Raw genomic sequence first — 15850 nt, 5'->3', positions numbered from 1 at the left:
CCTTGGTCCTCCTCTGCTGAATTCTAAATTTCTCTCAGTCCTCAGGTTTGCTGCTTTTTCTGGCCAATTTATATGCCTCTTCCTTGGATTTAACACCTTCCCTAATTTCCCTTTGTTAGCCAAGGTTGAGCCACCTTCCCTTTTTTATTTTTATGCCACACAGGGATGTACAATTGTTCTGGTTCATCCATGTGATCTTTAAATGTCTGCCATTGCCTATCCACCGTCAACCTTTTAAGTATCAGTTGCCAATCTATCCTAGCCAATTCACGTCTCATACCTTCGAAGTTTCCTTTCTTTAAGTTCATAGTTAATAAATAAAGTATACATACATAACCCTACCAGTTTTTATTATTTGTTCCTTGGATGTGGGCGTCGCTGACAAGGCTGTGATTTATTGCCCATCCCTTATTGCCCGTGAGAAGATGGTGGTGAGCCGCCGCCTTGAACCGCTGCAGTCCGTGTGGTGAAGGTGCTCCCACAGTGCTGTTAGGGAGGGAGTTCCACAGCACTTTCTCTGTGCCTGCACACCTGACTAAGGAGGCTCTCTGTTATCTTTGTGAGTGAGTGAATCCGGAGCGAGGGAGCTAGCAAATCTCTTGTCACACTTTTTTTTACAAATATGACAGATTTATGTATTAATCAGGCCACTCGACCCAATGGTCTATGCCAGTTTTGTCCATTGTTTTTGTACAGACTAATGTACTGCCTGGCTGAGTATAGTGCATGAGCCCTTGCATGCTGAATTATACTGCCTGGGCTGTGTACAGTGCCTTGTATTACACAACAATGGGGGAGCTTTGATGGTTTAAGGACATAAGAACATAAGAAATAGGAGCAGGAGTAGGCCACCTGGCCCCTTGAGCCTGCTCCGCAATTTAATAAGATCATGGCTGATCTGATCATGGACTCGGCTCCACTTCCCTGCCCGCTCCCCATAACCCTTTACTCCCATATTGCTCAAAAATCTGCTTATCTCCGCCCTAAACATATTCAATGACTCAACCTCCACAGCTCTCTGGGGCAGAGAATTCCACAGATTTACAACCCTCTGAGAGAAGAAATTCCTCCTCATCTCAGTTTTAAATGGGCGGCTCCTTATTCTGAGACTATGGCCCCTAGTTTTAGTTTCCCCTATCAGTAGAAATATCCTCTCTGCATCCACTTTGTCGAGCCCCCTCATTATCTTGTATGTTTCGATAAGATCACCTCTCATTCTTCTGACCTTCAATGAGTACAGGCCCAACCTACTCAACCTATCCTCATAAGTCAAACCCCTCATCTCCGGAATCAGAGATGAGGGGGTTGACTTTTGAAGGTAAGCTCAGTAGAGAAGTTGGGATTTTCTCTGAGCAAAGATGGTTAAGGGGAGATTTAATAGAGGTGTTCAAAATTATGAAAGGTTTTGATAGAGTAAATAAGGAGAAATTGTTTCCAGTGGCAGGAGGGTCGGTAACCAGAGGAGGCAGATTTAAGGTAATTGGCAAAGGGGAGACGAGAATTTTTGTTTCGCAGCGAGTTGTGATCTGGAACGCGCTGCCTGAAAGGGCGGTGGGAGCAGATTCAATAGTGACTTTCAAAAGGGAAAAATTTACAAGGCTATAGGAAAAGAGTGGGGTGTGGAACTAATTGGAGAGCTCTTTCAAAGAGCCTGCACAGGCAGGATGGGCCTGAGTCAGCAGTGAAATGCCACGCTGTTGGTGTGTGTGGGTGGGATATGAAAGGAACCCGAAAGTGAACAATTTCCATTTTGTTGCAATGTGACTGTTCATGTCAGAAACGACTCTTGTGCAAGACGTGAAATGAAACAGCAAGAGTCGGAGGTGCTGGCAGCACTTGGGCTTCAGAGACACTACAGCTTGTATTTATACAGCGCCATTAATGCAGTAAAACCTCTGCAGGCACTTCACTGGAGCGTCAGCAAATAACATTCGACACCAAGTCACGTGAGATATGTCAGAGGTAGGATTTAAGGAGCATCTTAAAGAACATAAGAACATAATATAAGAACATAAGAATTAGGAACAGGATTAGGCCATCTAGCCCCTCGAGCCTGCTCCCCGTAACCCTTAATTCCCTTATTGGTTAAAAAAAGGAGGAAAGAGAGGCAGAGAGGTTTAGGGAGGTTCCAGGGCTTGGGACCCAGGAAACTGAAAGCACGGCCGCCAATGGTGAAATGTTGATTAAGACATGGAAGAAGAGCTGGGCCCAGATACACAGGGTGCAATTAGGGTGAATGGCAAATGAGGGCATTTTAATGGATATGGTCTCGAATTAAAACATCATCATCTATAGTGAGCCAAGCTAGATCCTGAAAGTGTTAATATTTTCCACAATTGGCTCATAAGAACATAAGAATTAGGAGCAGGAGGAGGCCATTCGGCCCCTCGGGCCTGCTCCACCATTCAATAAGATCATGGCTGATCTTCTACCTCAACTCCACTTTCCTGTATCCCTTGTTTCCCTTAATATTCAAAAATCTAACAATCTCTGTCTTGAATAAACTCAACGACTGAGCATCTACAGCCCTCTCTGGTAGAGAATTCCAACGATTCACCAAACTCTCAGAACAAATTTCTCTTCATCTCAGTCCTAAATGGCCGACCTCTTATTCTCAGACTGTGACCCCTGGCTCTAGACTCCTCAGCCAGAAGAAACATCCTCCCTGCATCTACCCTGTCAAGCCCTGTAAGAAGTTTGTATGTTTCAATGAGATCACCTCTCATTCTTCTAAACTCTAGAGAATATAGGCCTAGTCTGCTCAATCTCTCCTCATAGGACAATCCCCCCATCCCAGGAATCAGTCTGATGAACCTTCGTTGCACTCCCTCTATGCCAAGCATAGCTTTCCTTAGGTAAGGAGACCAAAACTGTGCACAATACTCCAGGTGCGGTCTCACCAGGGCCCTGTATAATTGCAGTAAGAAGTCTTTACTCTTATACTCAAATCCTCTTGTAATAAAGACCAACATACAATTTGCTTTCTTAATTGCTTGCTGTAGACTTTCAGTGATTCGTGTACAAGGACATCCATGTCCCTCTGAACACCAACATTTCCCAATCTCTAACCATTTAAAAAATACTCTGCTTTTCTATTTTTCCAACCAAAGTGGAGAACTTCACATTTCTCCACATTATATTCCATTTGCCATGTTCTTGCCCACTCACTTAGCCTGCCTATATCCCCTTGAAGCCTCTTTGCATCCTCCTCACAACTTACATTCCCACCTAGCTTTGTATCAGCAAACTTTGATATATTACATTTGGTTCCCTCATCCAAATCTTTGATATAGATTGTGAATAGCTGGGTCCCAAGCACTTATCCTTGCGGTACCCCACTAGTTACAGCCTGCCAACCCAAAAATGACCCATTTATTCCTTCTCTCTGTTTTCTGTCCATTAACCAATCCTCAATCCATGCTAGTATATTTCCCCCAATCCCATGAGTCCTAATTTTGTGTATTAATCTCTTGTGTGGCACCTTATCGAATGCCTTCTGAAAATCCAAATACACCACATCCACTGCCATCCACCGACCCATGCACACCATACACACAAGCACTCCCCCGCCGCCCCCAGATACTCTGCACTGCACGGTGAGACCCACCCCCTACCTCCCCCAGATACTCCCGCCCTGAGCCATAACCTTCCATCCCAAATACAGCAGTTGAGGCACTTGGTTATTGCTATCGTGCACTTGTCACGTTTCAGTTCAAGTGCGTTTAAGAATTTACAAAAACTAGCGTTTCTTTAATATGACTGACAAATCCGTACTAATATTCTTCATGTGCGCCCAGTGAAAACTGTTTGCTGAGTGGCAGGGAGAAGGGACTGAGCCTGTAAAGTGAATAAACTGCTAGTGTGATGCTTTCAGACCTAATACTCTCTCTCTGTCTCTCCTGTCATCTCCAGTATTCTCCAGAGCTGAAGAAACTGTACTGTCAGATTGCCAAGACATGTCCCATCCAGGTCAAAGTGATGACGCAGCCGCCACAGGGAGCCGTGATCAGGGCCATGCCTGTCTACAAGAAGGCCGAGCACGTCACTGAGGTGGTGAAACGGTGCCCCAACCACGAGCTCAGTCGAGAGTTCAATGATGGTAAAGCTAATCTAATTGCTTCTCTAAATATCAGCCTCTTAAAGGGGACAAGGCCTTTGTGGGTGGGAGAGGGAGGGGTGTTGGATGGGCCAACATTTCACACTAACACTAATGTGCTTGGGCTACAACATCACATCATAGAATTATAGAATGGGTACAGCACGGAAGGCCATTCGACCTGTCGAGCCTGTGCCGACTCTCAGCTAGTTCCTCGCATCACTTGTGAGCCAGGTGGGGACAGAATAATGCAAGGTGCTTCTGACTCTAAGTGCTGAAAGCACGCTCTCACAAAGGCCATGACCCTTTAATACTGAAATCAAGAGGTTTTCATGTTTACTTTTAAGACCTATTTTGGAATAACGCTCTTGCTCGAGCACCTGTCTTGCCTACTGCAATGTACAAACTCCCCCGCCTGAGTGATATGTAGACATCGAGATGACCCAGGGAACAACCACTGGTTAATCAGCTAGAGGCCTACTGTAAGGCTGTTCAATAACACTGTAAGGCCCAATTGTTCATCGACTGAGTGCTGCCTCAGAATCTGTGACAAGCAGAAAATGCCCCATTAATTTTAGCTAATCAAAATGATGAGTTTCGATGTTATGGAAGAATTTCATTGCTTAGAATTTCTGTGTGCAGACACATATTGTAAAATTGGTCCATTTTGCTTAACGTTGTGCTGAATGGTCAGATGGCAATATTGGCGGGCCGGGCATTGCTGACGAGCCCACAATTCCCATCCGTTGGGGCAGGGTGTAATCATGGGATGGTGAGCAGAACACTGGAAAAGCCCAGGCATTCTATTTTAATTAAATCTGGTGACCAAACAACATTCCCTGACATTTTATTGGGCTGCACGACCCATTCAAATGACCGGCATGCACATTTTCTTTCCAATTTCAAAGCCAGCACCGGCTGCGCGGGACCCCGTGAGCTGGCGGGACCCTCCTAGGAGCGGGCAGGCTGGCGGGGGACCTCCTGGGAGCAGGCGAGCGGGCGGGACCTCCTGGGAGCAGGCGAGCGGGCGGGACCTCCTGGGAGCAGGCGAGCGGGCGGGACCTCCTGGGAGCAGGCGGGCTGGCGGGGGACCTCCTGGGAGCAGGCGGGACCTCCTGGGAGCGGGCGGGCGGGACCTCCTGGGAGCGGGCGAGCGGGCGGGACCTCCTGGGAGCGGGCGGGCTGGCGGGACCTCCTGGGAGCAGGCGAGCGGGCGGGACCTCCTGGGAGCAGGCGGGCGGGCGGGACCTCCTGGGAGCGGGCGGGCTGGCGGGACCTCCTGGGAGCGGGCGGGCTGGCGGGGGACCTCCTGGGAGCGGGCGGGCTGGCGGGACCTCCTGGGAGCGGGCGGGCGGGACCTCCTGGGAGCGGGCGGGCGGGACCTCCTGGGAGCGGGCGGGCGGGACCTCCTGGGAGCGGGCTGGCGGGACCTCCTGGGAGCGGGCGGGACCCCCGGGAGCGTGCTGGCGGGAGGGTTCCCGGGAGCTGGCGGGAGGGTCCCCGGGAGCGGGCTGGCGGGACCCCCGGGAGCAGTGCGTGGGATGCCCAGAGCAGGTGCGGCCGTGGAAAGGTATCCACTCCTTAAGACGAGTTTCCTTAACGTGGCTGTCTGGTTTGACCCGTAGCTGCTGACGCTTCCTTCAACACCCTGGGTCTTCCCATGCTTCGAACTACGTTTGACGAATATGACGAGAGACAGACCTTTGATCCACTGGTTAAAAATGATTGGAGGCTCGATGGCCACACGGGTTAGGATGCTGTCTCTCTCTGAGCTGGTGGGCGGCTTCACTTTGTCTCAGCTTCTTTATATCGTTGAGGAGAATTAGAGTTTGTATTTCAAACCAGCTGAGTTTATTTCGAGGAGCACTTTGTGACTGGGTAGCTGCGACCCGCATTGCGCCATTTAGCAGCAGCAGACGATGCAGTGACCTACAGCCCTGTATGTATATAGCACTAGCCATTGTGCTGTTTACATGTGAATATATAGTGCTATATACATACAGGGTTAGTCATCGGGCTGCTCTGCCTGATACTGTTACATGGTGCACTGCTTTAATATGAACAAATATAAAAGTTTAAATTGCAGCAATATTCCTCTTCACTAGGTCCCTCACTTCCACGCACATCTCAGACAGTTGTCTTATTCACTGACGTGGCAGGTGAGTAATGGAGGAAACGTGGTTGTGCTTTATTGTGTAAATGAATAAGTCACTCCCCCTGTAGTTCCCTTTTTAACTGGAGGGTTGTCCATTCAGGTCAAGTGGCCCCGCCCAGCCACCTAATCCGAGTGGAGGGGAGCAGCCACGCCCAGTACGTCGAGGACCCAATCACTGGCAGGCAGAGTGTGATGGTGCCCTATGAACCGCCACAGGTAAGATGCCCCCTCGGGTCCCCACAACGCTGATCGGGTTTGGAGAGAGGCGCGCATGCGCGTGAGCAGGAAGTTGCTGCTCGGGGACGGGCTGTTTCACTGGCTCTGGGGTCGTGCTACTCGCAGTCACACACACACTGGGGCTGATCTCTGACCTTTATCACCAGCCAAATCCACAGCCCAATTTACACTCCGCCCAGTGGAAAAGATAACTGAGCAGTTGTGATTGGGTCGATTCGCTATCCCCCATCCTTTATCTGCCGATCAAGGGTCGCATTGCTGCTAATAAATGTTCAGCGACAAGTCACTACGATGTACCCAGTGGGGCTGCAAAATCACTGAAACATCATCATCATCATCATAGGCAGTCCCTCGAAATTGAGGAAGACTTGCTTCCACTCCAAAAGTGAGTTCTCAGGTGACTGTACAGTCCAATACGGGAATTACAGTTTCTGTCACAGGTGGGACAGACATTGGTTGAAGGAAAGGGTGGGTGGGGAGTCTGGTTTGTCGCACGCTCCTTCCGCTGCCTGCGTTTGGTTTCTGCCTGCTCTCGGCCTTGAGACTAGAGGTGCTCAGCACCCTCCCGGATGCTCTTCCTCCACTTAGGGCAGTCTTTGGCCAGGGATTCCGAGGTGCTGGTGGGGATGTTACATTTTATCAAGGAGGCTTTGAGGGTGTTTTTGAAATGTTTCCTCTGCCCGCCTGGGGCTCGCTTGCCGTGTAGGAGTTCCGAGTAGAGCGCTTGCTTTGGGATTCTTGTGTCAGGCATGCGGACAATATGGCCCGCCCAACAGAGCTGGTCGAGTGTGGTCAGTGCTTCAATGCTGGGGATATTGGCCTGGTTGAGGACGCTAACGTTGGTGTGTCTGTCCTCCCAGGGGATTTGCAGGATCTTACAGAGTCATCGTTGGTGGTATTTCTCCAGCGATTTGAGGTGTCTACTGTACCTGGTCCACGTCTCTGAGAAATACAGGAGGGCGGGTATCACTACAGCCCTGTAGACCATGAGCTTGGTGGCATATTTGAAACGGCCTCAGTATTGGCAGAATTTGGTGGAATTCTCTACTCCAGAGGGCTGTGGATGCTCAGTCTTCGAGTGTATTCAAGGCCGAGATCAATAGATTTTTGGACTCTCGGGGAATCTAGGGATACGGGGATTGGGCGGGACAGTGGAGATAAGGTGGAAGATCAGCCATGATCTCATTGAATGGCGGAGCAGGCTTGAGGGGCCGAATGGCCGACTCCTGCTCCTATTCTATTGTTACGAAGCCTCCTTGTCATGCTGCACGAACGTCGGTTTACCGTCTCCCCTTTTTTACCCAGGTTGGCACCGAGTTCACCACAATCCTGTACAACTTCATGTGCAACAGCAGCTGTGTTGGGGGAATGAACCGCCGGCCTATCCTCATCATTGTCACACTGGAGAACAGGGAGTAAGTAGCATGGGATCAGGCTTTGGGAAACACACCAACAACCGAGCTTCCGAACTCTCTCCCCAACACTCACTGCTTGCCCCACAGCAGGGCTGCTTCTGCTCCATGTAGTCTTGGCCCTGGGGGGGGGTGAATGTCATCGGGGGAGTGGGGGTGCGGAAAGAATGGGTGTGGAAGAGGGGGCGTGTGGGAGGGGTGGTGAAGAGGGGGCGTGTGGGAGGGGTGGTGAAGAGGGGGCGCGTGGGGGGGCGAAGAAGGGGTGCGTGGGGGGGGGGCGAAGAGGGGGTGCGTGGGGGGCGGGTGAAGAGGGGGCGCGTGGGGGGGGAGAAGAAGGGGTGCGTGGGGGGCGGGTGAAGAGGGGGTGCGTGGGGGGCGGGTGAAGAGGGGGTGCGTGGGGGGCGGGTGCAGAGGGGGTGCGTGGGGGGGTGAAGAGGGGTTGCATGGGGAGGGTGAAGAGGGGGTCCGCGAGGGGGGTGAAGAGGGGGTGCGTTCGGGGGATGAAGAGGGGGCACGTAGGGGGGGTGAAGAGGGGGCGTGTGTGTGTGGGGGTGAAGAGAGGGTGTGTGTGGGGGTGGGGAGAGAGGGTGTGGCGGGGGAGAGGGGGCGTATGGGGGTGTGAAGAGGGGGCATGTGTGGGGGGGGGTGAAGAGGGGGCGTGTGTGTATGGGGGTGAAGAGAGGGTGTGTGTGGGGGTGGGGAGAGAGGGTGTAGAGGGGGCGTGTGGGGGTGTGAAGAGGGGGCATGTGTGGGGGGGGTGAAGAGGGGGCGTATGGGGGGGAGGGGAAGAGAGTGAGAGGGGGGAAGAGAGAGGATGAGAAAGGTTTGCAGGAGGGGAGGGTGGGTGGGGAGAGAGGATTGTGGGGGAGAAGATGGCTGTGGGGTAGAGAGAGGGTGAGGGGGGTTTGCTGGAGGAGATGGGATTGGGGGAGAGGGGATTGGGGGGGGAAGAGGATGGGTGGGGGCGGAGAAGGGAATGGGGGGAGAGAGTGGATGGGGATGAGGAGGGTTTGCAGGAAGGGAGGGTGAGGATTGGTCGGGGGGCAAAGAGAGGATGGGGAGAGCGGGCCACCCTGGGCTGCTGCCAGCTGGTTGCAGAGTGACATTGGCAGTGGTGCAAGAGCTGCTGAGGGCCCTGCAGGCGGGGGAGGGAGGAAGGCTGGTGCAGGCAGGCCCAACAGGTGAAAGTAACTTCAATGAGAGGGCGTGCCGCCTCGCTTACATCGTGGTATTGAGAGGAGCTGATTCAGCTGCTGGAACAGCTTGTCTTCTGGGTCATTCAACAACAACAACGACCTGCATCTATATAGCACCTTTAAGGTAGTGAAATGTCCCAAGCCGCTTCACAGGAACGGAATCGGACGCAATGAGGCCCAAGAGCTTCAGTAACCGAAGGTCATTGAGCATCTTGCCCCCTCCGCACAGTTGTTGAGTGCGTGTTGCTCGGGGGGGGATGGGGGGAGGGGTGTTGTTTCGATGGGTTGGGTTAACGTTTCCTTCTCCTGTGTCCAGTGGGCAGGTTTTGGGCCGTCGCTGCTTCGAGGCCCGTATCTGCGCCTGTCCTGGCCGCGACCGCAAGGCCGACGAAGACAGCATCCGCAAGCAGCAAGTGACCGAGGGAACGAAGGGCGTCGACAGCACCAAGCGCCGTAAGTGTCCACGGGGCTCGGTGTAAGGCTGGGCTTCCTCATTGGTGCTGGGAGATCCCGTCACCACTCGCACCGAGTGATTGGCTCAATGTGGCAGCTTTCGGGGCCCCACAGCCCGCTGTGCTGAGAACCCTTACACAATCAGCCACCAGCTCATTGAATGGCGGAGCAGGCTCGAGGGGCTGAACGGCCTCCTCCTGCTCCTATGGTCCCAGAATCCCTCACACACCCTGATGACCCAGTATGGCCGAGTCACACCAGCCCCGCACAGACCCATCCACCCTGGTTGGATCGGCGTGATGTAGCTCTGTGAGTCTTTGGCCATTTCGCCCTCGCCCACCAGGCAGCGCAGCGGCACACACGGAAGAGCTCTTCTTAAAACGATGAGCCCCGTAAATGTTACTGCAATGACGTGATGTCCTCTTGGTGACAGCCCAGGGAGACCGGATGGTATTCACAGGACCACCCCACAGTTCCTTGCGCCAGGACACCCCACGCAGCAGTGTTCCGCGTCACTGCTCCGGACAGAGCTGCTGCTGAAAAGCTCTGGTTACTGGTCCCACTGTCACCAGAACTCTCCCTTTTGCCAGCACCGTTTGCAGGGGTCTCCGTCACCCCGCCCCGTGTCGAGAATTTCCTCGCAGCCGCTCGCGTTTGGCCGCTGCACCCTCGGAGGGGCGACAGAGACCCCGCTGGTACGGGTAAGCAGGGTTTCCGCGGCCCCTCCGGCACAGTAATGGCGGTCAAGCGGGAACGGCTGAGAGTCTGCACCGGGTGATTTTACCACTGGTGCGACCCCTCCCCCCCCCCACCCCCCAAATTGGTGTCGCTGAATATTACCGATATTCACGTGGAGGTGTGTGCCTGTTCCATGGTGTTCCTTCTCGTGTTTTACAGTCCGTCATGTGAACCAGGGGATCCAGCTGGCATCGATCACCAGTAAAAAACGGCGGCCAGGCGATGAGGAGCTGTTTTACTTGCCAGTAGGTTTTCCAGTTTTTAATCTTATTTCCCCTCCAGAACGCATGATCCAATTGGTCAATTTTGCATCTGTTTCCAATTTAAAGGCAAAGCACAGTTTCAGCCCATCCTGTTGGGAATTTCACGTCAATCTGTGTCCAGTGTTGTGCAGAGATACTGAACGTTAATGGTCGTGCTGGGGTTTCTGTCTTTGTCCATTAAATCATCGACTCCACCCAACATGTTGCGGTAAAAGTCCATCCTGCGTCAGAGCTGCAAGTCATGGTTTACAGGGGCGGGTGAGCAGGAGGGAGGGGGGAGGTGAACGGGAGGGAGAGAGCGGGAGGGGAGAGGGAGTGGGAGGGAGCGAGAGGGGAGAGGCAGGGAGCGAGAGGGGAGAGCCAACCATTCCATAGCCATTCGTTTAATTCCAAGATTCTCCCATTACAATCCTGGTGCAGGAAACTTCCCGCAATATTCCACCGGAATACGATCTGACATCCTTGACATTGTCAATCCCTGTTGGCTCCCAGCCCCTTGGCATGTCAAGTCAATGGTGAACTTCTTCGCTGAGCTCCAACTCTGCTTTTCAACATGTGCCCTCTCACTTCGCCAACTGCAGTCTGCTGTGCCCCCTTCTCCCTCACCTGCCGCAGCACCCGGGGCATAACCTTTGGCTGCCACCCTCACCGCCCCCCACCCCCACCCTCACCGCCATGTTCATGTCATGTCAGCTGTGGCTCAGTGGGTCGCACACTCGCCTCTGAGTCAGAAGGTTGTGCACTCAAGTTCCACTTCACAGACTTAAGCACATAATCTAGGCTGACACTCCAGTGCAGTACTGAGGGAGTGCTGCACTGTTGGAGGGGCAGTACTGAGGGAGTGCTGCACTGTTGGAGGGGCAGTACTGAGGGAGTGCTGCACTGTTGGAGGGGCAGTACTGAGGGAGCACTGCACTGTCAGAGGGGCAGTACTGAGGGAGCACTGCACTGTCAGAGGGGCAGTACTGAGGGAGTGCTGCACTGTCGGAGGGGCAGTACTGAGGGAGCACTGCACTGTCAGAGGGGCAGTACTGAGGGAGTGCTGCACTGTTGGAGGGGCAGTACTGAGGGAGCACTGCACTGTCAGAGGGGCAGTACTGAGGGAGCACTGCACTGTCAGAGGGGCAGTACTGAGGGAGTGCTGCACTGTCGGAGGGGCAGTACTGAGGGAGCACTGCACTGTCAGATGGGTCAGTACTGAGAGTGTGCTGCATTGTTGGAGGTGTTGTCTTTCGGTGAGATGTTAAACCGAGGCCTTGTCTGCTCTCTCGGGTGGACTTAAAAGATCCCATGGCACTATTTCAAAGGAGAGCAGGGGAGTTATCCCCGGTGTCCTGTCCAATATTTATCCCTCAATCAACATCGCTAAAAACATTATCTGGTCATTATTACATTGCTGTTTGTGGGAGCTTGCTGTGTGCAAATTGCCTGCTGCATTTCCTACGTTACATCAGTGACTACAGTCTAAAAGTATTTCATTGGCTGTGAAGCACTTTGGGACGACCAGTGGCTGTGACAGGTACTACAGAAATGCTGCTCTGTAGCTGATTGTTGCACGGTCCTTGATTTGCAGATACGGGGACGAGAGACGTACGAAGTGTTGCTGAAGATTAAGGAGTCGCTGGAGCTGATGCAGTTGTTGCCTCAGCATACCATTGAGAGCTACAGGCAGCAGCAGCAGCACCTGCTGCAGAAACAGTGAGTGAGCACATCCACATCACACTAACCATCCCACAGCGAGCGGTGTACACGGCAGGAATCTAGTCCAGGCAAAGCTGCTGTCTGGTCAAAACTGCAATAGTCTGACCCTCAACCCCACCACTCGATTCGTGCCCACAACCCTCTGCCAGATTACACAGTCTTTCATATTTCGTTCAGGCATTCTGTCCCCCGCCACCAGAGATGGCAATGGCAAACCCCGTAGAATGGGGGGTATTCATTCATTCATAGGCAGTGCCTCGGAATTGAGGAAGACTTGCTTCCACTCCTGAAGTGAGTTCTTTGGTGGCTGAACAGTCCAATACGAGAGCCACAGACTCTGTCACAGATGGGACAGACAGTCGCTGAGGGAAGGGGTGGGTGGGACTGGTTTAACGCACGCTCTTTCTGCTGCCTACGCTTGATTTCTGCATGCTCTCGGCGTTGAGACTCGAGGTGCTCAGCGCCCTCCCGGATGCACTTCCTCCACTTAGGGCGGCTTGGGCCAGGGATTCCCAGGTGTCAGTGGGGATATTGCACTTTATCAGGGAGGCTTTGAGGGTGTCCTTGTAGCATTTCCACTGCCCACCCTTGGCTCATTTGCCGTGAAGGAGCTCCGAGTAGAGCACTTGCTTTGGGATTCTCGTGTCTGGCGTGCAGACGATGTGGCCTGCCAGCGGAGCTGATCGAGTGTGGTCAGTGCTTCGATGCTGGGGAAGTTAGCCTGAATGAAGACGCTGATGTTGGTGCATCTGTCCTCCCAGGGGATTTGTAGGATCTTGCGGAGACATCGTTGGTGGTATTTCTCCAGCAACTTGAGGTGTCTACTGTAGATGGTCCATGTTTCTGAGCCATACAGAAGGGCGGGTATTACTACAGCCCTGTAGACCATGAGCTTGGTGACCGTTTTGGGGCCGGGTCTTCAAACACACTTTTCCTCAGGCGGCCGAAGGCTGCACTGGGGCACTGGAGACGGTGTTGGATCTTGTCGCCATGCCTGCGCTTGTTGATAAGAGGCTCCCGAGGGGGGTAAAGATCCCATAGAATGGGGGGTAACAGGGGTCAGGATCCCGTAGAATGGGGGGGTAATGAGTCATGACCCCATAGAATGGGGGTAACGAGGAATAACCCCAGTACATCCCTCCGCAGTATGGGTGCGGTTTGAGCCTGGGCACTCGCGATTTTCATGTCCTGGTCTGTGTGTCTCCATGGTCACGGCCCACTGCCCAGCCGATTCCTGTCTTGATGTCTCGGGGCATTTGAAAGTGAAGTAATTACCCTCCATCATCACACTTCATTCCACGCAGTTTCTGCTCCGAGCAAACCCCTAACACAGATCAGTTTGATCAAAGTGTCTGAAAACCTCTTTAGACCAAATTTCCCGATCTAACTGTGAAAATAGTTCACATTGCACCTTCATATTTATATACACGAGTGCAATGAGCATTCCTTCTCCTGGTGCCTATTAGAGGGAAGGGGAGGGGAGGGGAGGGGAGGTCGATGTGTTGTGAGGTATTTTGTATCTGTTGTCTCGGAACATGTTAAAGGGGGGAATGGATGTGAAATTGAGATGATGTCCTTCTGGAGTCACCTTAATGCTCAGCAATGTCTCCGGCCATGGTGAGTACCCAGCCCCCACACTTGAGGTATCCTTCTCGTATCTACAACTGGAGCTGGGCACGGAGTACAAGAGCAAAGAAGTAATGACGAGATTTACAAGCCACTGGTTCGGCCATAGTTAGAGCACTGCATGCAGTTTTCGAAACCTTATTGTAGAAAGGACTTTAAAGGAGACTACAAAGGTATGAAGGCAGAGTTGGCTAAAGTGGACTGGGAAAATAGATTCAAGTGTGGGATAGTTGATGAGCAGTGGCAGACATTTAATGAGATATTTCATAACTCGCAACAAAAATATTTCCCAATGAGAAGTAAAAACTAAGAGAAGGGATAACCATCTGTGGCTAACTAAGGAAATAGGGAGGGTATCAAATTGAAAACAAGGGCATACAATGTGGCCAAGACTAGTGGGAGGCCAGAGAATTGGGAAACTTTTAAAAGCCAGCAAAGGACGACTAAAAACAATAATAGAGGGAAGATTGATTATGAAAGTAAACTAGCACGAAATATAAAAACAGAAAGTAAGAGTTTCTACAGGTACATCAAAAGGAAAACAGTGGCTAAAGTAAATGTTGATCCCCTGGAGGATGAGACTGGGGAATTAATAATGGGGAACAGGCAAATGGCAGAGACATTGAACAAATATTTTGTATCAGTCTTCACGACAGAAGACGCTAAAAAATCCCAATAGTGGATAATCAAGGGTCTATAGGGAGGGAGGAACTCACTTTTACTATCATAATTACTATCAATAAAGAAGTAGTACTTGGTAAAATAATGGGACTAAAGGCGGACAAGTCCCCTGGACCTGATGGCCTGCATCCTAGGGTCTTAAAAGAAGTGGCTGCAGAGACAGTGGATGCATTGGTTATAATCTACCAAAATTCCCTAGATTCTGGGGAAGTCCCAGCGGATTGGAAAACCACAAATGTATCACCCCTATTTAAAAAAGAAGGCAGACAGAAAGCAAGAAACTATAGACCAGTTAGCCTAACATCTGTCATTGGGAAAATGCTGGAGTCCATTATTAAGGAAGCAGTAGCAGGACATTTGGAAAAGCATTATTCAATCAAGCAGAGTCAGCATGCTTTTATGAAAGGGAAATCATACTTGACAAATTTGCTAGAGTTCTTTGAGGATGTAATGAGCAGAGTGGATAAGGGGGTGTTGTATTTGGATTTCCAGAAGGCATTCGATAAGGTGCCACACAAAAGATTACTGCACAGGATAAATGTTCACGGGGTTGGGGGTAATATATTAGCATGGATAGAGGATTGGCTAACTAACAGAAAACAAAGAATTGGGATAAATGGGTCATTTACCGGTTTGCAAAAAGTGACTAGTGGGGTGCTGTAGGGATCGATGCTGGGGCCTCAACTATTTAAATCATTAATATAGATTGTAGATAAAGGGACTGAGTGTAATGTAACCAAGCTTGCTGATGATACGACGATTGGTGGGAAAGCAAATTGTGAGGAGGACACAAAAAAATCTGCAAAGGAATATAGACAGGCTAAGTGAGTGGGAAAACATTTGGCAGACGGAGTATAATGTGGGAAAATGTGAGGTTATCCACTTTGGTAGAAATAATAGAAAAGCAAATTATAATTTAAATGGAGAAAAATTGCCAAGTGCTGCAGTATAAAATGACCTGGGGGTCCTTGTGCATGAAACACAAAAGGTTAGTATGCAGGTACAGCAAGTAATCAGGAAGGCAAATGGAATGTTAGCCTTTATTGCAAGGGAGTAGAGTATAAAAGCAGAGAAGTCCTGCTACAACTGTACAGGGTATTGGTGAGGCCACACCTGGAGTACTGCGTACAGTTTTGGTCTCCATATTTAAGGAAGGATATACTTGCATTGGAGGCTGTTCAGAGAAGGTTCACTAGTTTGATTCCAGAGATGAGGGGGTTGACTGATGAAGATAAGTTGAGTAGGTTGGGCCTATACTCATTTGAGTTCAGAAGAATGACAGGTGATCTTAT

The 15850-nt window shown here is 51.3% G+C and overlaps 1 protein-coding gene across 3 annotated transcripts in view; it reads left to right on the top strand.

The window, feature by feature from the left end:
• tp63 (tumor protein p63) overlaps positions 1-15850 on the top strand; it is a 384611-nt gene that overhangs the window by 346032 nt on the left and 22729 nt on the right. For 2 of the 3 annotated variants that reach the window (XM_070883826.1, XM_070883828.1), the window contains 7 exons: positions 3913-4099; positions 5722-5844; positions 6352-6467; positions 7794-7903; positions 9413-9549; positions 10447-10532; positions 12124-12248. In XM_070883826.1, coding sequence (XP_070739927.1) covers positions 3913-4099; positions 5722-5844; positions 6352-6467; positions 7794-7903; positions 9413-9549; positions 10447-10532; positions 12124-12248 — 884 coding nt within the window. The remainder of the gene's footprint in view (positions 1-3912; positions 4100-5721; positions 5845-6351; positions 6468-7793; positions 7904-9412; positions 9550-10446; positions 10533-12123; positions 12249-15850) is intronic. The other variant, XM_070883827.1, reaches the window with a different exon arrangement.

Source organism: Pristiophorus japonicus, chromosome 6 (assembly GCF_044704955.1).
Source record: "Pristiophorus japonicus isolate sPriJap1 chromosome 6, sPriJap1.hap1, whole genome shotgun sequence".
In the NCBI taxonomy this organism is placed as follows: domain Eukaryota; kingdom Metazoa; phylum Chordata; class Chondrichthyes; family Pristiophoridae; genus Pristiophorus; species Pristiophorus japonicus.
This window is presented reverse-complemented; position numbering and strand designations above follow the sequence as displayed.